This window comes from Dermacentor albipictus, chromosome 5 (assembly GCF_038994185.2).
Source record: "Dermacentor albipictus isolate Rhodes 1998 colony chromosome 5, USDA_Dalb.pri_finalv2, whole genome shotgun sequence".
Classification (NCBI taxonomy): domain Eukaryota; kingdom Metazoa; phylum Arthropoda; class Arachnida; order Ixodida; family Ixodidae; genus Dermacentor; species Dermacentor albipictus.
The window spans coordinates 157,839,768-157,857,655 of NC_091825.1; the positions used below are offsets into that span (position 1 = coordinate 157,839,768).

General features: G+C 48.1%; 1 protein-coding gene across 1 annotated transcript; it reads left to right on the forward strand.

The window, feature by feature from the left end:
* The first annotated feature begins 2,892 nt into the window (after positions 1 to 2,892).
* LOC135916653 (superoxide dismutase [Cu-Zn]-like) lies at positions 2,893 to 17,545 on the forward strand. The gene is made up of 5 exons (XM_065450101.1): positions 2,893 to 3,330; positions 12,873 to 12,969; positions 14,162 to 14,231; positions 15,641 to 15,758; positions 17,261 to 17,545. Exons 1-5 carry the CDS (start codon positions 3,181 to 3,183, stop codon positions 17,447 to 17,449), a joined length of 624 nt encoding a protein of 207 aa, XP_065306173.1. The 5' UTR covers positions 2,893 to 3,180; the 3' UTR covers positions 17,450 to 17,545.
* Positions 17,546 to 17,888: the final 343 nt, after the last annotated feature.

Consider the following 17,888-nt stretch of genomic DNA (forward strand, 5'->3'; position numbering starts at 1 on the left):
TTGCCATAAACCTATCACCGTACTATTACCCTTACTAACAAGACCCACAAGGCACCACCATAAGGCTAATTCTCTAACACATTATTTTGCTATAACTAACACTTATAAGTATTCTTATTTTCCAGGCACGGTTTCGGATTGTAACGCATTAATCCAGGCATAGTCTTAGTCTCTGTTACCACACGAAAGTTTTACTGTTGCGCCATTCCCCACCTCTGTTATCGTAGAGCTGTTATTGCAGTAATTATAAAGAGGTTCCGTTGTTGCTTTGTGCTCTTTTATATTGTATTATGTGCTATTACGATAACCTCGAAATAGATCTCATTGTTGTTATATTTTTTTTTATTACAGTAATCTCGAAACAGTTTCCATTATGTCTGTTATTTGGAACTGTCCACCTTCTTGAACCTAAGGGTCTGCAGTATGTAATAAATAAAATAAGTGCTAGCAACAGTTAATCACTGCAACAGGACTCCAGTGATACTTCAAATATTTGTTTTGAATTTTTGCTTGAACAAAATGAAGTAAATGTAATGCTGCCTTCTTTGCACAAATTGTTTTTTTTAATTGCTGTGTGAAATACAATCGCGGGCAAAAATGACAGCGAAAAATTGTACTCCATATTTTTCAGCCTAGTCGTAACTGGCTAGGACAACCCCATTTGATCTTACAGCTGCGCAGCGTCGCTGATTAGCTAACTGCGACCTCCAGTGAATCAGAAATAAAAAGAAAATATAGAAAGAAAGCTCAGTGCTCTTCCACTCTGTGAAGAAAGATGACCAGCGAAGCTGTGTATGTGGGCCCTTTAATGGCGAACTGCACCACCGCGGCGGGTCGGCCCGGCATTGCACTGCCTTCGGGATCGGCCCACGCATGAAAAATTGTTGGTCTACGCGCGGAGGCGATCCGCCAGATCCTGGCCGCAGACAGCGTCGCTGTAGAAAGACGCCTACCAGACGGCATGCGAGCGTTCTGATGACGCGAAGCGCTTCGCAGGGTCAAGCTACTCGCGCAGCACTAAACCAGCACATGCGCACATAAACATTGAGGGGCGTCTACGCAGCACGGGTAGTGTACAGAAAGCCACGCACTCCCGTGTTCACGCTCATGAAGATTAATTGAATTCTGAGGCTTTGCGCGCCAAAACCACGATTTGATTACAAGGAACGCCGTAGTGGGGGCTCCAGATTAATTTTCACTACCAGGGGTACTTTAACGTGCCCCCAATGCGCGGGACAAGGGCGTTTTTGCGTTTCGCCCCCATCGAAATGCGGCCGCCGCAGCCGGGATTCGATCCCGCGACCTCGTGCGTAGCAGCGCAACACCATAGCCGCTAAGCCATCGCGGCGGGTGTCTCATAAGGATGAAGACTGCACGTTCAAGTTAAATTCGTTGCTAGACGGCTATGCTCAATGAACCACGCACAAATAAGCAGTAAATACAGTCCAGCTGACTCCTCCAACATTTCCCAATGCAGGAACGATGTACAATAAAGGCAGCAGCATCCTTTGCTACCACTTCGCGCTGAAGCTACAGTCTTGATAAACATAATCCGGACACTTCGTAATATTTAGAATGCACGAAATTAAAAAAAGAAGAAAAAGGGTAGAACTGCTTATAATTGTAGGAGTGGTTACCCAAGGGCTGCAGGATATTTTATAATAAAGTTCCCGTGAGACTTAGTCGTAAAACGCTGGTTAGGTTTAACATGCACGAAAGCAACATAGGGGCTAATTTGGACAGCGTGTTGGAGAGCTCGAAATTAATCTTGACCCACCGGCGGTTCTTCAACTCACCACCAGTCCTCGGCACACGAGCGTTTTCTTCATCATTGCCGCAGAGGCTGCGAATCGAAAATCGACTTCGTGATAGTGATCGCAGAGTCTTACACAGCATCCCGAGACGCCGTAACGTGCGACCTTCTAGTATGAAAAAGAACACGCTGCACGTATATGACAATGGAGAAAAAACGAGAGAAAAAGAGGCGTCAACTAGCGTGCGAGACGTAAAGCAAAAAAATTTTCTTAACATGTCATATACTTAATAAAGGAATACTGAAATTGCCTACTTCTTCGCCAATCCTGCACAGTGGCCATTGCTTAAAAACGAGAATGATGATCAAGGAAGCACTGCAAGAGTTCGAGCTTCTGTGCAAGGGCAGTCATGCAGGGATGTATGCATCATCATAGAAAAATGCATTTGTGAATCCAAACGATGTCATTTTTATTCGCATCGGTCATTTAGCTCTTCGCTCATCGTTTCTTTTCTTTTTTTTCTGTCTTATATTTTAGAATGTCTGTTTACAAAATTATCTATGTATCTAATTGCTCTCATTTATATTTAATAATTAAAGATTTCTAATTTTACACCCCTATCTAATTTCCAGAATCCATCCAACTCTTCTCCAATTTTCCAGAGGCGGTAGGTGCCAAGTGCTCTAAAATCATTATCATCATCATCAAAGGAAAAACAAAATGCGCCACAGCGGTGGCAGAAAAAAGCTACACAGCTGCACCTTTTACATATTATTATTATTATTATTATTATTATTATTATTATTATTATTATTATTATTATTATTATTATTATTATTATTATTAAATAGCAACGGTTGTTACTTCGATTTCGTCTCAGATTGGGAGATAAAGCTTGCCAAGGACCGCCGTGAAATGCATGTAGATGTAGATCCTTGTGCCTCCTGCTTCTCCGGCCAGAGTAATTATAACAAAACAAAGCAAGCCAAGCGCCACGCGGAAGACGAAGCGAAAAATGCAAACGCGAAGGAGGAGGTTGTTCTGAAACGGAGGAGGGGTGCGTGCCCTTTCTTCCCCGCTTCGCCCAATATGACGCTCCCAAATGAGAAAGAGAGGGCGCGGGTGAGGCTTTAAATATGGCCGCGTCCCCGAAAGGCAACGGAGAAGGGAGGCCAGCGCTACGGAACGAAGACGACGCGGTGGTCGCGACGGCGGTGGTGGCGGCGGGCTCGGCGCGACGCGACGACTTGGCGGCGTGACTGCGTCGGCGGTCCGTGGTGAAAATCGCGGCGGGCGTTTTCGGGTCGCCCGAAAGCGTTTGCCCCTGCTACGACAACAGCAGCAAGGGTAACGACGCGGCGGTGGGCGTGACCTGCGGTGTTTGTTGCGCGGTGTTGGTGTCGAAAGGAGGAGCAAAACAGACGACATGCACTCCGGAGTCGCATGTCGGTGGCTGGCCTGGTCACTGCTGCTGCTAATTCTACTGTGTGTGTTGCCTGTCGCGCGGACCGTGCAGCGCCGTGCTGTGTGCTACGCGCCGGGCCCTGTCCTCATGCAGCTGTTCTTCGATCAGGAGGTAAGCGCCACGCCAGCAAAATTTCATCTTTGGCATGACTTTCTTTAATAACGGGTACAAAGCGAGGGCTGTCTGTGTTGAAGCCAATTTCTGGTATTTGAAAATCCTGGGTCGTGTAACCGCGGCATTTGTGGGCGTGATGCCGAACGAGAAATTGTAAAACGCATAGCCATTGTGGTTGAGAGCAAGCGTCGAAACGAATAAGGTCGAAACGAATCACTTAAAACATCACTGTTCCTGCTGCACAATTTCTCTCGCCCGTCAGTACATCTGAAAAGGCTCGTGTTCCTACGAGTGAAGTCATCCAACATGTGCCTTAAACGGCGAAAATAGCTGACACGTTACCGCTTACATAACTAGGCCAACTTGCCGCCGCGGACGGCCAGCCATTTCTTGTGATGGAATGGCACGGTATCCAGACGGGTTGTTTACTTCAGAGCGGTGCCTGTCACCCGGAACACCTCGTCGCACTACTTAGCATTGACGCCTCCCCCCCCTCCCTTGATTACCTTTCTTGCGTTATACATTCAAGTGCTCTCGGCGATCACCACTGGTTATCGCAGCAAAAATGTGTGCCCTTCGGTTGGCGCTCTAATGCTACTAGGCTCGTAGGCTACTAATGCCCGTAGGCTCGCGCAAATTGGTAGCGACTGTTCGATCAAATGCATCGTCATCGTGCAGTACGCGCACCTGCTTCGCTTTCGTACACCGTGTCGGCTATGGTAGACGGCGCGTGCAAGGTCATTTGTTCCCTCCTCTCGGCGACTCGGGGCTTCCCAATGCTCGTAACTATGGGCCATTGTTTTATGTAGTGTGCAATGAGCCTGAAATCCTCTCCCCGTAGCATCGCGATGTGCCTCCCAGCACTCGGATGGCAAGTGGCTGTTCTTGCCAGGAAAGAGCCTCTCTAAGTCGAAACGACCTAAATTATCCTAGTTCCCAAATCTACAAGTTTGGTATGAATATTCTGTTCCACGTATTTTTATTACCGCGGTCAGTTTCTGTGCCAAAAGTCGTAACATGCCTCTGTGACCTTGCATTCGCTTGGATGAATATTAAGAAAACACGCGCTTGAACCCTTCGTGCCGCAGATTTTCGCGAACTGATCATCACTGCAGTATAGTATTACGTTCGTCTATTGACGATAACACTCGAGAAAGCCCAGCTTGTAGCTTTCATGCCACTCCGTAATATCCATAATATCCGTATTTCGTTTTTCCAATCATAATCGTCATAACGTAATAACTTGTGCTCGTACTAGCCTTGATAGCGTCATTGTCACATTTATATCCATTCAGGATCGGTTGCTTTTCGCATGCGTCTGCATTTCTGTGTTCAGCACAGTGCCACTACTCTGCATCTTCGGCGCTCTGGTTCATTAGGAAATGCGGCGAGCAATGCATGTGGACGTTCGACCACTGCAATGGCTTTGGCGCGTGTTCAAGACAGTGTGAAGCGTCAATTCCGCTTTGGTGTCTCGTCTGAAGCGCTGCTCGGCGCTTGCTCCGTGTCGCAACGTCGCACAGCTTCGACACGCTCACCTGCATGACGCATCCTCCAATATCACGGTAGCAGAGTTTCACCGTTAGTGATCTCCTTCAGCTCACTAAACACTTGTTCCCCACTGAGAATACAGTCGTCAGCTGGACTTTCTGCGATGGCGTCCGCATTCCGGTAGGGGCAGTAATTGCAACCACCCGTTTGCCTAGTCTCAGCTTCTCAACACGAGTACGGAGCCCTTTGCGTCTCTGGTTTACCTGATGCAGCTTCGGCATGTACCTGCATCGCAATCTAATGTTCGAATATTTGGGCTTCCCGTGTCTCCCGACCAGTGACCGCAGTCCAGCCATGCTTTGACTTCTATTTTTCATAATTTGCCTTAGCCGACGTCCCTTAGGCTGGCAAGTGTTACTTGTAAAACGTGAAGTTATTTCAAAACAAAGAAAAAATGTGTCCACTGAATTGCTACTTCATGTCTGCGTATTCAGGCATTCTCGCTGTGACAACTTTTTTTTTTGTCCGTAGCTCAGATGCAGTGGAGTATCGTGGCACATCGCTTCGCTTTATCTCAAATAGGGTAACACTGGTTGGGTGCTTGCGGTACACGCTTCATTTGAAATTGCAACCGGTCACTCGTGGCGCAAATTTCCGGCAGATTAAATGTGTCGTTCTTTCATTTGAAATTCAAACGCTCCCGCCATCAGAGCATGTCAAACGTGCCAGCTATTCTGCACGGAGATTCAGCAAAACGCAGTTCATATTATTGCGATGTTAGCAAAGCTCGGTATTATAAAATTTGCATAATCGCTATGCTGGAGAGGTCGCAAGCAGTCTCAATTGCTATTACTTTGCGTGGTGACGAGCGAATCGTACTGTGCCGCATTCTCAATAAATGCGAGTATGATTCGACACAAAGCTGAGCTTTGAATTTTAAGATGTGGTTCAGCGTTCGATTTCCGTGGCATCACTAGATTTTCTGCTTCCCTGCGTAGTTAATCCTGTTTCTTTCGGCAAGAAACAGCGCCTACATTTTTTTCCCTGCATATTCCTGTCACTGTGCTATATGTCTTTGTAATGACACGCGAAGTACTACGCAGCCGTGTATCCTATTGGCGGCGAGGAGTTACGGAGTCGCCCTCTATCGGAAGCGCCTCGCTGGCGTAGTATGAGGGATCACGTGGCGCGCTCCTCATAGGTTTTGCTGTCAGCGCTCACTGAAAACACCACGCGCGAGCTCTGCCGGACATTTCTGTAAGTACTTCCGAAACGAGAGAAGTTTCTTACTGTCTAAATAATAATCTTTGGCAAACTGAAAGCACACAATCGTTTACAGCCGCGATCTCTTTACCGAATACGTACAGTGAACGCCACTGCGCGCGGTCGCCGCGATGGAGTCTCCCGAACCGGCTTCTTGCGTGAAGGGTAGGTAAACGCTGAGAGCAAACTATGTGAAATATGTTCTTATAGTGTTTGTATAACTAAATGGAGCGTAATAGAATGAAGCCTCAATGCAGCGATCGCGCAGATTCGCAGCGACCGACTGCGCGTCTGCATGCTTGTCCGCGCACTGTTTCGCTTTTTCCGCGCGCGCGTTTTCGCACCGTGCCATGAGCTTAAGGCCGCAGAATATGAGCATTTGACAGTATACAAGCAACCATTGTTGCGTGGGCGCTATCAAAGCTGTTCAAAAATAATTTCATTGTAGAGACTTGACGCCTACGGGACTGTGATGTGCCGTCGCGACGATTCAATCTTTTTTTTTTCTTCTAAATTCTTTGATCTTTCAATACTATTTCTCGAGTTGCGTCGCACTGTATGTTTATCGGCGTTCTCAGCGCGCAATTTCCCGCTTCTCCTTTTTTGTAATCCAGTGCATTAATTCATAACACAAACATGACCATATGCCATGCTTTCTTTAAATGTGCTTCTTACCGCTGCCTTTCCACTCCACTGAAATTGCCAGTATCTATAATATCACAAGTTCATAGACTAAACCGTCATGACATTAGTCGGGCAGCGGACTCGCGCGAGCGTCTCAGTGCGCGTTTTCAGAACGTCGCGGACCGGGCGTCGTAGCAGAAATCTTCCTCGCGTCTTGGCTTGCTGCATACCCGACTTGTAGCCGATGACTGTTTGCCGGTTTTATGTTTCGCGAGCCAAGCTTCACCCAGCTTGTCCTGCGGCTACGTGCGAATAAGGCTGACACCGGCCTCCGTTACGTGCGTCCGGCCCTGCGGCACCGAGCAGTAGCCTACCATGTCGCGCGCCTTCAAAGGCAGCCACTACCTATTGTAGTGCTTAAGCGTTGTAAAGGAGACACTCGAAGCGGGAAAATTTCGCCACTAAATGAAAACCTCAGCGTACGAGGGAATTTAAGCTCGTTTTCAGCTCGCTTCGGCGCGCCCGAAGCAGCCGACGCGGCCGCTATGTCCACGTGATCCCTCCTAGCACGTCACGCCGACGGTGGCGCCAGCTTTTCCAGTGGTGGAGCTCGAGGCCAATACTGCCTATATATAACCGTCCATTGAATGCACTGAACGTCGGGGCATTTTTTCCCCTCTGCGGTGTTTTGCGCATTGTAAGAAACACGACGCGTATCATTCAAGGCCGCATTTCTAAATACTTAAAACGCACTAAAGGGTATTTTCAGGTTAAATGAAAATTATTGCAGCTTACTTTTGCTCGTCGTCTGATATCAAGCCTATACTTGTTGTATCTCTGTACGACTGTTTTCGACGCACTGAAAAGCGCATATTCAGAATATCCACTTATTCATGGTTATCTATGCCTAAGTATTGCCAAAATTTACCGCCACGCCTACATGAAATGCCGACGTTCAGTTATGTGGTCCAATACCTTATAAGGTCGACATTGTGGATTCCACACTGAACTGCTCTACATAAACGCTGTGGAACTAGCAATAAACATAACTAGGCGACAAATTGAGATGGGCGCTAATGGGCTTCGTTAACGAAGCCGCGTGACTTTTGGAAAATCAATGTGCTGTCCGTCATGTATACCTAGCGATTGCAGAGTCGGATTTTTCTAGTTACAATGCATACTAATATAGGTGCTGGAAAGCCATCCCTTATGCTGCTGTGGTAGGTTTTCTGTTTTTAAGACTAATTCCGTGTGTACAATTCCAGCGCCGCGTGACCACTTCGGCACGGCTCCCATATGTGCAGGACAAAGTACGCAGTGTCGGTGCAACCGCATCACTAGTCTTGCGATAGCTACAAATGAAGAAGGCAAAGAATGTCCTCTACTCTAGTGCGCGCGCGCGCAATACTGCTGTGCATTTTCTTACATTTTAGAGTAAGTCCCGATTGCTTAACACTTGCACGATGTGTGTGCGGGGCGTACAGAGCGGACGTCGACCCTCTCGTATAAGCACACGGTCCGCAGGTGTTGCGCATGTCCTACACGAGCAGCCCCCACTTTTTGCGCACCCGCTTTGAACGACCCCGGCTGCCTGTTTCTATGGCTACCGTAACGCTATATAACCTGTTTTCTCTGGTTCTCGCCGCAATCACGATAATCGCCTGCAGGCGTTCCGCCCTGGTGGCTGCGAGGCTCCGCATTAGCGCGCGCACGCGCACTTACAAAAGACAGATGTTTCCAAATGCAAAACATAACTGAAAAAAAAATGAAAACCGCGCAGCGGTGCAATCAACGGACGCCTGCTTGAATATAGCTCGCGAAGGAACCCAAGAGTGAACGTGGTCTGCCGCGTATATTTATAGTTCCATGCCGTCTTTCGATCCACGTGCACCGTCGGCGCCGCTCGTCTGTATTAGCGCTTCGTCTTGTCTTCATCAGTGCGCTTCCATTAAACTTTGCAGCCAATTAACCTTCGCTTCCGATTACCGCTGACGTCGCCGCGCCTCATAGGCATTGCTTGTTGCGCATTGAACGCTCAGTGGCCTGTGATGCCCCCTGGCAGCTGGTCATCATGTGTGGTTCCTCCTGACCGACTGCTTCCAGCGGATCTTTCACTAGCAACGGATCGAACTGTACATGTTTGCTGTAACGGACGGTTTGTTTTTCGACCGATTGTCCACTTTGGTATATACGAATGCCCAGGCTAGGAAAGCATTAGCTTCTTGTCGGGCAGTTGCGCAAACCGAAACACAGCCGCAACTTGCTTCTAGGTTTACGGGTTCGCGTTTCCCGCATCGCGGAAACTGCTGTGCGCGAGAAACGTGATGAACTACTCTTAACAGACTACATTCTTCGTACTTCGATACTGCGCGATTGTTTTCTGTAGCGATAGCATCAATGCGGCTTTTATTTGAACAAACTGTAACACTCCGATTTCCCATTTCTATTTCCGTTGTTCGCACTCCGTGCCCAAACAGTTGAGTATCACCGTGCTACTTTCTTCGCCGCTTTATTTCCACCGCATGATGTGCCAACGAAACACCGACGTCAGGATGCCGTTACAACAGGGGTCAGCTGGAGTTTACAGCATCCATATTACGTAGGCCACTCGTCCAGTACTTCAGCCCCGTGGGCTGTGCAGTGAGCTCCATGCCCATGTCCACCGTGAAATGCTCCGGTGTTCTTTTTTTTTTCTTTGTTCCTGCAGCTTCGTGCAGAAATGCCTGAGCGTGTAAAAATACGGGCCCTTTTGTACGCTCCTCGGCGCCGCCGTTCTTACGACCCCAGAAACATTCGTCGCTTCCTTGTCGACTTTAGAAACTGTTCCCTTCAAAGTGAATACGCGCGTTTCGTGCCTCAAGCACCTGTATTTTCTGGAGATGTACTTCGTAGAAAACTTCGATTACCTGGAACGCAAATTTGGCGGCCGCCAGCTACGTTCCGGATGGCAGGCTATATTGCGGTATGCCGTTCTAGACTTGCCCCGTATACAGTTCAGGGATCTGGTCCGTTCGTGAACGTTGCAAGGTTCTATCCTGCCAACAAACATTTCGTTATTGAAAAACAGTTGCGCTTGCCCGAGCAGTCGCCTGTTTTTTAGCGATGCAACATTGAATCGAAAACCTGCCGTTTCGAAATCTTCGAAATGCTGGAAAAAGTGAATGTGCGTCCGATTGACTGCCCTCACAGTTTTCTGATAAATGTTTTAAAGTTTTACTATTTGCCTGTGGGAAGCTCGGCATTTCCAAGATTTTCGGAATATCCTGCCAGCGCACGTACGACTGATTTTTTTTGCTTCCCCTGTACTGGACGGAGTAAGCAGCTGATGCACTGCAGACTATAACCCATCCACAAATCAGTCAACGGCTGCTGGGCCGCGAAGGTGCGTCGTGATCGTGCGCACTCATGGTGCCATACGGCTCCTGCTGCGGTTACTAAAAGCGGCAACTTGCAACTACATGCACCCGCCGTCTGTGCACGCGCAAGCTGTTTATCTTGTTTCGCGTAGCGCACGATTGTGCGCGCTGTGCACGAGAACGCCTCACTAGCGGCTTAAGTCAGTGCTTCACGAACACTGAGGCAGACACAAGCGGATTAGAGCATGATCGCGCGCCGTTCTTGAAGGCGACGGAATGTAACTTCTCCTCGAGTTCCAAAGACAAGCACCACATGAGGAGGGGTCAAATGTAATACAGGCAAACCGGCGTTTCACAATAACTCGCTGCCTCTGTATCATAGCAGCAAAGGATTAAGAATGAATAATACAGGTGCAGTCTTTCATTTTCGCCCGTCGTACTTCACCTCTGCTTCCTCGATCAATATTCATATTGTCCATGCCCAAATCATGCTTCGCACTCTGCCTTCTCGAATTGGACAAATTTTCATTTCTTTTCATCCGCGTTAATTCTACACAACTTTGGACTTGCACACGCCTTGAGTTCAACATGTGTGTTCTTAATCCAGCTATATATGCAGTTAGCCCACACCGCGAGATTCTATCCCAACGCCACGTAGGAAAGCATTGTGCCAATACGCAAGCCACTGTGCCTTACTGTCCTGCGCGTACTTGCTTTCGCTCTCCAATTAGCGGTATGTTCGGCCCACGACCCGAGTCTGCCCATTTATGACATCGCGATTTTTCGCTGCGCCTCCGCTCCGTCTACCCCATCCCAGCACTGATCCTCGGCTGCGGCAGCAAAGCTCTCCTTTCACTACCATTCCTGCGCACTCCAGAACGGCAACTTTCATCCACCCGTTCCCCGGAATCGGCACCAGCTGCTGCTTGTTGCCTCGCTCTTCTTTCCGTCACTTTATTCTTTGTGCTTTAAAAAGATGGTGTCTTCTTTAAACTCCGTAGTCCCACCGATGTGTCAAGAAAATCTCGTTAACCAAGAACAGAAATGCCGTGTTTGCTCAACGTGCTTGATATACGTTTGTCAGCAGATTCGGTGCTATTTATTTCATAACTTCCAAAGGGAGAACGAGTAAAGGCACGTAATGCAAGCCGTACAGGGTCGGGATTGCGCAACGATTCAACATGACCATTCATTTCCTTTTCGCGCTTCGTCGGTGGCCAGAGCACCGTTCCGCATACGTTTATCACCATAGTTGTCCACCGTCCACGACCTGCCGATCCTGGTGATTAGAAATATCGGTCAAAAGGACGTCCTGGGTGCTCTGTCTACTAATATGGGACGTCGGCTATAGTTATTTCGCAATTTCCGTTCAACTGGGTGTCTACGGGCTTTCACATTTCCCTCGGCACACCTATTTCCGTGGCGAGGGACGCGCTATACTACCGGCACATGCCTTCGCAGGCTGACCCAAGTGTCCACGAACGTCCAATATTTCTTAGCACACTTTTCAACATGCCGTATGGCGTGTTCTGCTCAATACGTTGCGCATGCAGTCGCTGTGGTGGTTTTCGTCCTTGCCGTTGACGACACTCGCTGCCTTACCGCATACACTTCACACCGTTATCTCGTTACTAAATTATTTAAACTGCGCGCAGTTTTATCGAACATATTTTAGAGCCAATGGTCTACATTCTAATTCCATTGTGCACTGCCTTGTTCCTCATCCTTCTATTTCTAAGTAACTTACCTGAAATCTCATCGACGCGGGTGAGCTGCTACTTCAGCGCATTTCTGCTCGGCCGTCACCCAGCATGTGCCGCGGCACAACTCTCACCTATACGCAGGCATATCTCCTGTGCACTAACACCCTGCTCCGAAGGTTTAGGAAGCGAAATCGCAGCTGCATATGGTTGTGCGAATTTGTGCGACACTTTGTGCATTGCGGCATTCACCACATCACGATGCTCGTCTTCCACACAGCGAACCGAGATTAGCCCTAGCCGAGGCTTCCTCAGCGGGCAGCTGACATGTATGCGCCCTTTTCCAAAATGAAACCCTACACAAATAGCTAATTTGCTGTAACATGCCCTGGCGCTTTCTGTACGGCTTATTCCACTCACCTCCACTTCGGCGCTGATGTTCAACCGCCCGCTTGTTTCGCTACTTGAGCCAGCCATTCCCAGTCACCACCATCAAAATGCTCGCAACGAAAAAAAAAAACGACCATTCCTTCACCGCTTCATCCGCTAACGGCAGCCGCGCAGCACCTCACGCTGTTCATTTGCAGGCGCGCTGCTATCGGCGATGAATAAACCTTAATCTAGCGACCTGGTATAAGCATATAAGCACACGGGACCACGGATAGCGCGACGGGGGCACGCCACGTCGCGTGAGATGCTTCCCGACACTGGCCTCACGGGCGTGAGCGTCGCACGCTGAGCGCGCGTGTACAGCGGCTTAGCGCTCACTTGCGACGGCAGAAGTTCAGACCGGCTTCATATCCTCTCCCAACTACAACTTCCTGCATTGGCTAAGAAAGTGTCGTGTGATGGGCCCTTCGCAGCGCTAGCTCATTTGCTCAGGCATTGTGCAAGGCGAACAAAAGGTGTTAATACAGGTGTTAAAAATGACTTCTTCAGAAGCTGGTAAACTTGCTGGCTCAGTAGTTCACGTGAAATGCAAAGGAATACCGTTAAGTGTTCGGCACATCTGCAACGCTTACACCGTCTGGGCTGCTTGACCTGTAAAGACACTGTTCTCCTGTTTCAGCAAATGTGTCTAATGCTCAACTTTCCTTCCATACAGAGCGTTGAGGACCCTGTCCGGATCAGTGGCGAGATAACCGGTCTCCAGCCAGGAGACCACGGTCTTCACGTGCACGCCTACGGAGATCTTACCAACGGTGCGTTACACCATGTATTCGTTTCAATATGTGTGTGTGTGTGTGTGTGTGTGTGTACATGTCTATATGTATGTGTATGTATGTATGTGTACATGTCTATATGTATGTGTATGTATGTATGTGTACATGTCTATATGTATGTGTATGTATGTATGTGTACATGTCTATATGTATGTATGTATGTGTACATGTCTATATGTATGTATGTATGTATGTGTACATGTCTATATGTATGTATGTATGTATGTGTACATGTCTATATGTATGTATGTATGTATGTGTACATGTCTATATGTATGTATGTATGTGTACATGTCTATATGTATGTATGTATGTGTACATGTCTATATGTATGTATGTATGTATGTATGTGTACATGTCTATATGTATGTATGTATGTATGTATGTGTACATGTCTATATGTATGTATGTATGTATGTGTACATGTGTATGCAGACCACAGCCTGTCGGAGCACAGAGCCGACGTCTTCTGCTCACGCCTCAGCGGCATGTAATTGGTTAACTAAAGCAAGCGTCGCTGTTGGGTCTCTTTTCTATTTGGCACAATGGGGCTTTTTTTTTTCTCGTGGGGAACGTTCGGAATGTTTGCGCCAGCAAATATAAATACAAAAGAGAGCTAACAACGATGCTTCCTTTCGTTAACCAATTACATGCCGCTCAGGCGTGATCATAAGAGGTCGACTCTGTGCGCCGACAGGCTTTGGTTCTGAACTGTGCCACATGTACGCAAGCATCTCATCGAAGCTAAATTGCTCTTGCACGACATTCGTGGCCAGGCGAGTTTCCTTTTTCTAATTACGGCACACTTTTCGTTCCTCGTTCTGTCACCCAAACATCACAGGTGGGTGGACGCTAGGGTGAGTGCTCATAGAGGTAGTACAAAAGAATGTTGATTTCGTACTGACCACAAGCGTACCAACGCTTATTTGTCCCGAAGTCCTAGCGGCCTCTTGAACTTTGATGCACTAAAAATGTTCACATGGGATAGTCACTGCTTACGAGGTAACGCGCATAAAGCACGAACATAAACGCTTCGCTTCTTACGTCCGTGTTTCTGCACTGTTGCCTATATAGTTTCATGCACGCTTGCTGTAGCCCTTGCCCGCAGCTTACTTTTTCCGGTACAGCATATACGAAAATCCAGTTCCGTGACGCTATACATTCCTTGCAGGCTGCAATTCCACCAAAGGCCACTTCAATCCCATGCACAAAGACCATGGTGCTCCAGGAGACCGCGAGCGGTAAGACTTCACTGCTGAGTATTGCAATTTTAATTCCCGCATAGTAGTGTTTGTAGTTCGATTCAAGCAAGCTTACGCTACATTGTGCTCGCGCTTTCAGGCGTACTTACGTAAACCAACTTTGTCCCTCAAGATTGTGAAATGTTTGGTTTGATAATGCACAACTTTCGCAGCATTGGAAGGCCGAGGACTGAAGTGTTCGATACGGCATGGTTGCCACGGCATTGTGTTCCAACAATCTAATTACCGTATTTGCAAGATTCTAACGCGCACCTTTCTCCTCAATAAAAGGTGCGTTCAAATTGGCACGCGCGTTACGGTCGCAACTAATTCTACTCGGACTGAAAAATAAAACCGATTCTTAATAAACTTCATGGAAGCTAGCTAGCCACACTGTCATCGAAAGCGACGCTTGGAGACATCGCACGGTGTTCTAGTACACTGTAGCACGGCGAGTCAGTGGCGCGTGGAATGCCCTCCCGCAGACGACGGTTGCGCGAGCCTCCAGGAGTGTGGCGTTTCTAGTCCATTAAATCAAATTGAAGATGACTTTCTTCGGTCGGTAGACAGCGAAGATGTCGTCGGACTCGGATAGCCGGTAACTGCTAAGATTCTGCTCTGTGCGTGTTTGTGTACCTTTGTATGTTCCGTAGTATCGGTTGAACACGGTACGCGTTCCTCGGCTCGGTACTCGGCTTTCGTTCCTTGACGTTCCTGGTAGAATAGCCACGAAGTTATTTTTCTTTTTTTCTATATTTGGGCGGTAATATAGCTGCGCGTTACAATAGGTGGCGCAGTAGCATCGTGCAAATGCGGTATTACGAAATACTCCTGAAGTCATTAAATCTGGCGGTACATGCTACTTGAGGCACGGCGGCGAATTTACAGAAGTGACCTTCATGGCAAACACAGCCCCGTTGTATGTATGCTCATTTACTGCTAGTTGGTCTTGCATCCACTCCCACAAGTGATCGTTTTATTTTTATAGGTTCCACCATACCAATTCCACAATATTTTGCATTAAATGTGCAAGGAAATTTATTCGCTTATGCACGTGAACAACAAAAAAAGCCTTTCCGCAGAACAAGGGAATTATGCCCCAGTCGCGGATGAAATTCTCTGTAGTGCTACAAGATCGCGTACTTACCATTCTGTACAAGCGTACAGTATACAAGCGCATTGTACAGATGGGGCGGTCATTCTGTAAATGACTTCTTCGATCAGTCGTGTCACTTGTGCTCATCGCAGTTGTTTTTTTTCGCCGAGCCCAAGTAGCCAGCCTTGCCTGCCCGCGTCGTCACAAGCAGCACCGCTTCTTGTGACGTCATCGTGACGCAGCGCTTCTATGTCTCGCAGCGATAACACTTGTGTTCGCATGCCGCAACGCACAAATTTTTCTTTCTGTCCAGACATGTCGGTGACCTGGGTAACATCAAGGCCGAGGCTGATGGCAAGGCCCACGTGCACATCACTGACGGCATGATCTCCCTCGTTGGACACCACAACATACTCGGCCGCGCTATGGTGGTCAGTGTCTCGTACTTCACTCCTGCTCGGTTCTGCGAGTCCGCTAACATCACTGTTTGTTCAATTGCTTGGACTATCGCTATACTTTGTTTAGTCTTCTACATTTCGGGGAGCTGCAGTAAGCGACAAAGGGTTCGTTGCAATCGACGACCTCAACCACGAAGCAGCTAAAAGCTGATCTTGGCATTTACATAACGGGTGCATAGCACGATAGCTAATTCGCATTCACGATGCTATTTCAACATATCCTAGTTTCGAGAAAAGCGTACAAAGCTCCAGCGCGGCCTACTGAAGTGATGTCGGTATATAGCTGAACGGCTCGCAGCCGTTGCCTATTTCTTAGGGCTCACTCGCACTACGCCGACCAGACATCGATTGCGGTCTGCCGACAGTCGGCAGACCGAAATTTGTGTCGGGCCGGCCTAGTGCGAGTGAGCGTTTACATGCTTACTTGTACGGCTTCCGCTGTCGTCCAAGTTTTGTCAAAATGCTGATTTAGTAAATGTGATGACCACTTTGGGGACGTACAACTAGCAACCAAATTTCTCCTATACAGGAGCGGCATTTGACTACATTTTGCAGTTTTTCTTGTAGCGCAAAAAGCACAAGGACGTGGAAGAGAAAACACACACAGGCGCCAACTTCTAACAATTTATTTCCGGGACAGATGCTACTTTTATACCCTCGCTTTTAAGCACATGTCCCCTGACAATGTTCGCACTGCGGTTTCGGTCGCGATGATCTGACCTTTATGGTTATATGCGAACACAAGTGATTTCCACGCCCCAATCATCAAAAACGTTGCTATGGACGTTGCGGGCAACTCAATCGCTCGCTCGCAGTCCTTCATTGCCGTCGTAGCACTTCTTGCATACACTCTAAAACAAAATTGGACCCTTTGGGATGTATCTTGCCACACAATAATCATCTGCCTTGATGAGTTTCCTTTCTTTAACGCTGCAAGCGCGGTACTTTCCAGTAACGAACGGCGTACGCGTACTCAGCATGATGGCATTCCCGACAGGAAAGTAGCGGGCGCGGCGTTTTCAAAGGAAACGCATCAAGGCAGATGACGATTATCGTTGCGTGGCAGAAGGGGCAATCTAAAGGCTGTAACTTTGCCCAAGAGTGTATAAACTTATAAACACTCATACAACGGTTGCACCCTTTAGGGTGTATATTTGTCCCACAACGATAATCATCTGCCTAGCTTGCGTTTCCTTTCTTGAAAACTCGGCGCTCGCTACCTTCCTGTCAAGAATGCTGCGTCACACTGATAACGCCCATGCCATTCGAGACTGGGAAGTGCCCGGCTCGCAGCGTTAAGGGAAACGCGGGCAAGACAGATTATCGTTGTGTGGGCAGAAGGGGCACTCCAAAGGGTGTGAACTGTTCTTGGAGTGTAGAGTTTAGTGGCAATATGCAGCGATTGCCTGCTCTGCTTCAAGTGCACACCTGTCGTTCAAAAGCCACACAAGCGTCCTGAACGCACTTCATTGCAGGTACACGCCAACCCCGACGACTTGGGAAAAGGCGGCACAAACGAGAGCAAGGCGTCTGGCAGCGCCGGTCCCCGCTTGGCGTGCTGCGTCATCGGCTTCGTTTCCAGCTCGGGATGGACTAGGCCCGACTTGCGCCTTCTGTTCGCCGCGCTTGCCTTTGTCAGCAGCCTCTTCAGGCACGGTGTATGAATCCACGGGTTATGCGTTGTCTTTCATGTATCTGTACACAGCCCTCCCCCCCTTTTTTTTGCGGCTTGTTAAATAAAGTTGCTTTAGCTACTTGTATCACTGGCTTCCGAGTGCATCTATAAGCGCTTAGTGGAACTTGCATACGTCACTATATCAATACGTATAAGCAGCCAGAGTTCAGCGTTCTCCGCTCTTAGCACTCCAATATTCGTCTTTGTTGGTGTTCAAGCGTCGTAGTTTCTTTAGGTAGCTCTCCATATTCTTTTAAGGGGCACACCGTTACTTCAACGTTGAGGTGGTGCCGCGACGGCTGCATTTCCGATTTGATTAGCGTAAGATTACCGCCATGCCAAAACAATACACAGATAAACATAGGTTGTTCGAGGTGTTGCCGTCGCGAACATGCGCAACCGCTATATCCCCAGACTCCATTTCCTCT

Coding starts and splice junctions, on each gene's coding strand:
- LOC135916653 (XM_065450101.1), top strand. CDS start 3,181: ATGCACTCCGGAGTCGCATGTCGGTGGCTGGCCTGGTCACTGCTGCTG. Junction 12,970..14,161: donor CTACGGAGATCTTACCAACG/GTGCGTTACACC, acceptor CATTCCTTGCAG/GCTGCAATTCCACCAAAGGC. Junction 15,759..17,260: donor TACTCGGCCGCGCTATGGTG/GTCAGTGTCTCG, acceptor ACTTCATTGCAG/GTACACGCCAACCCCGACGA.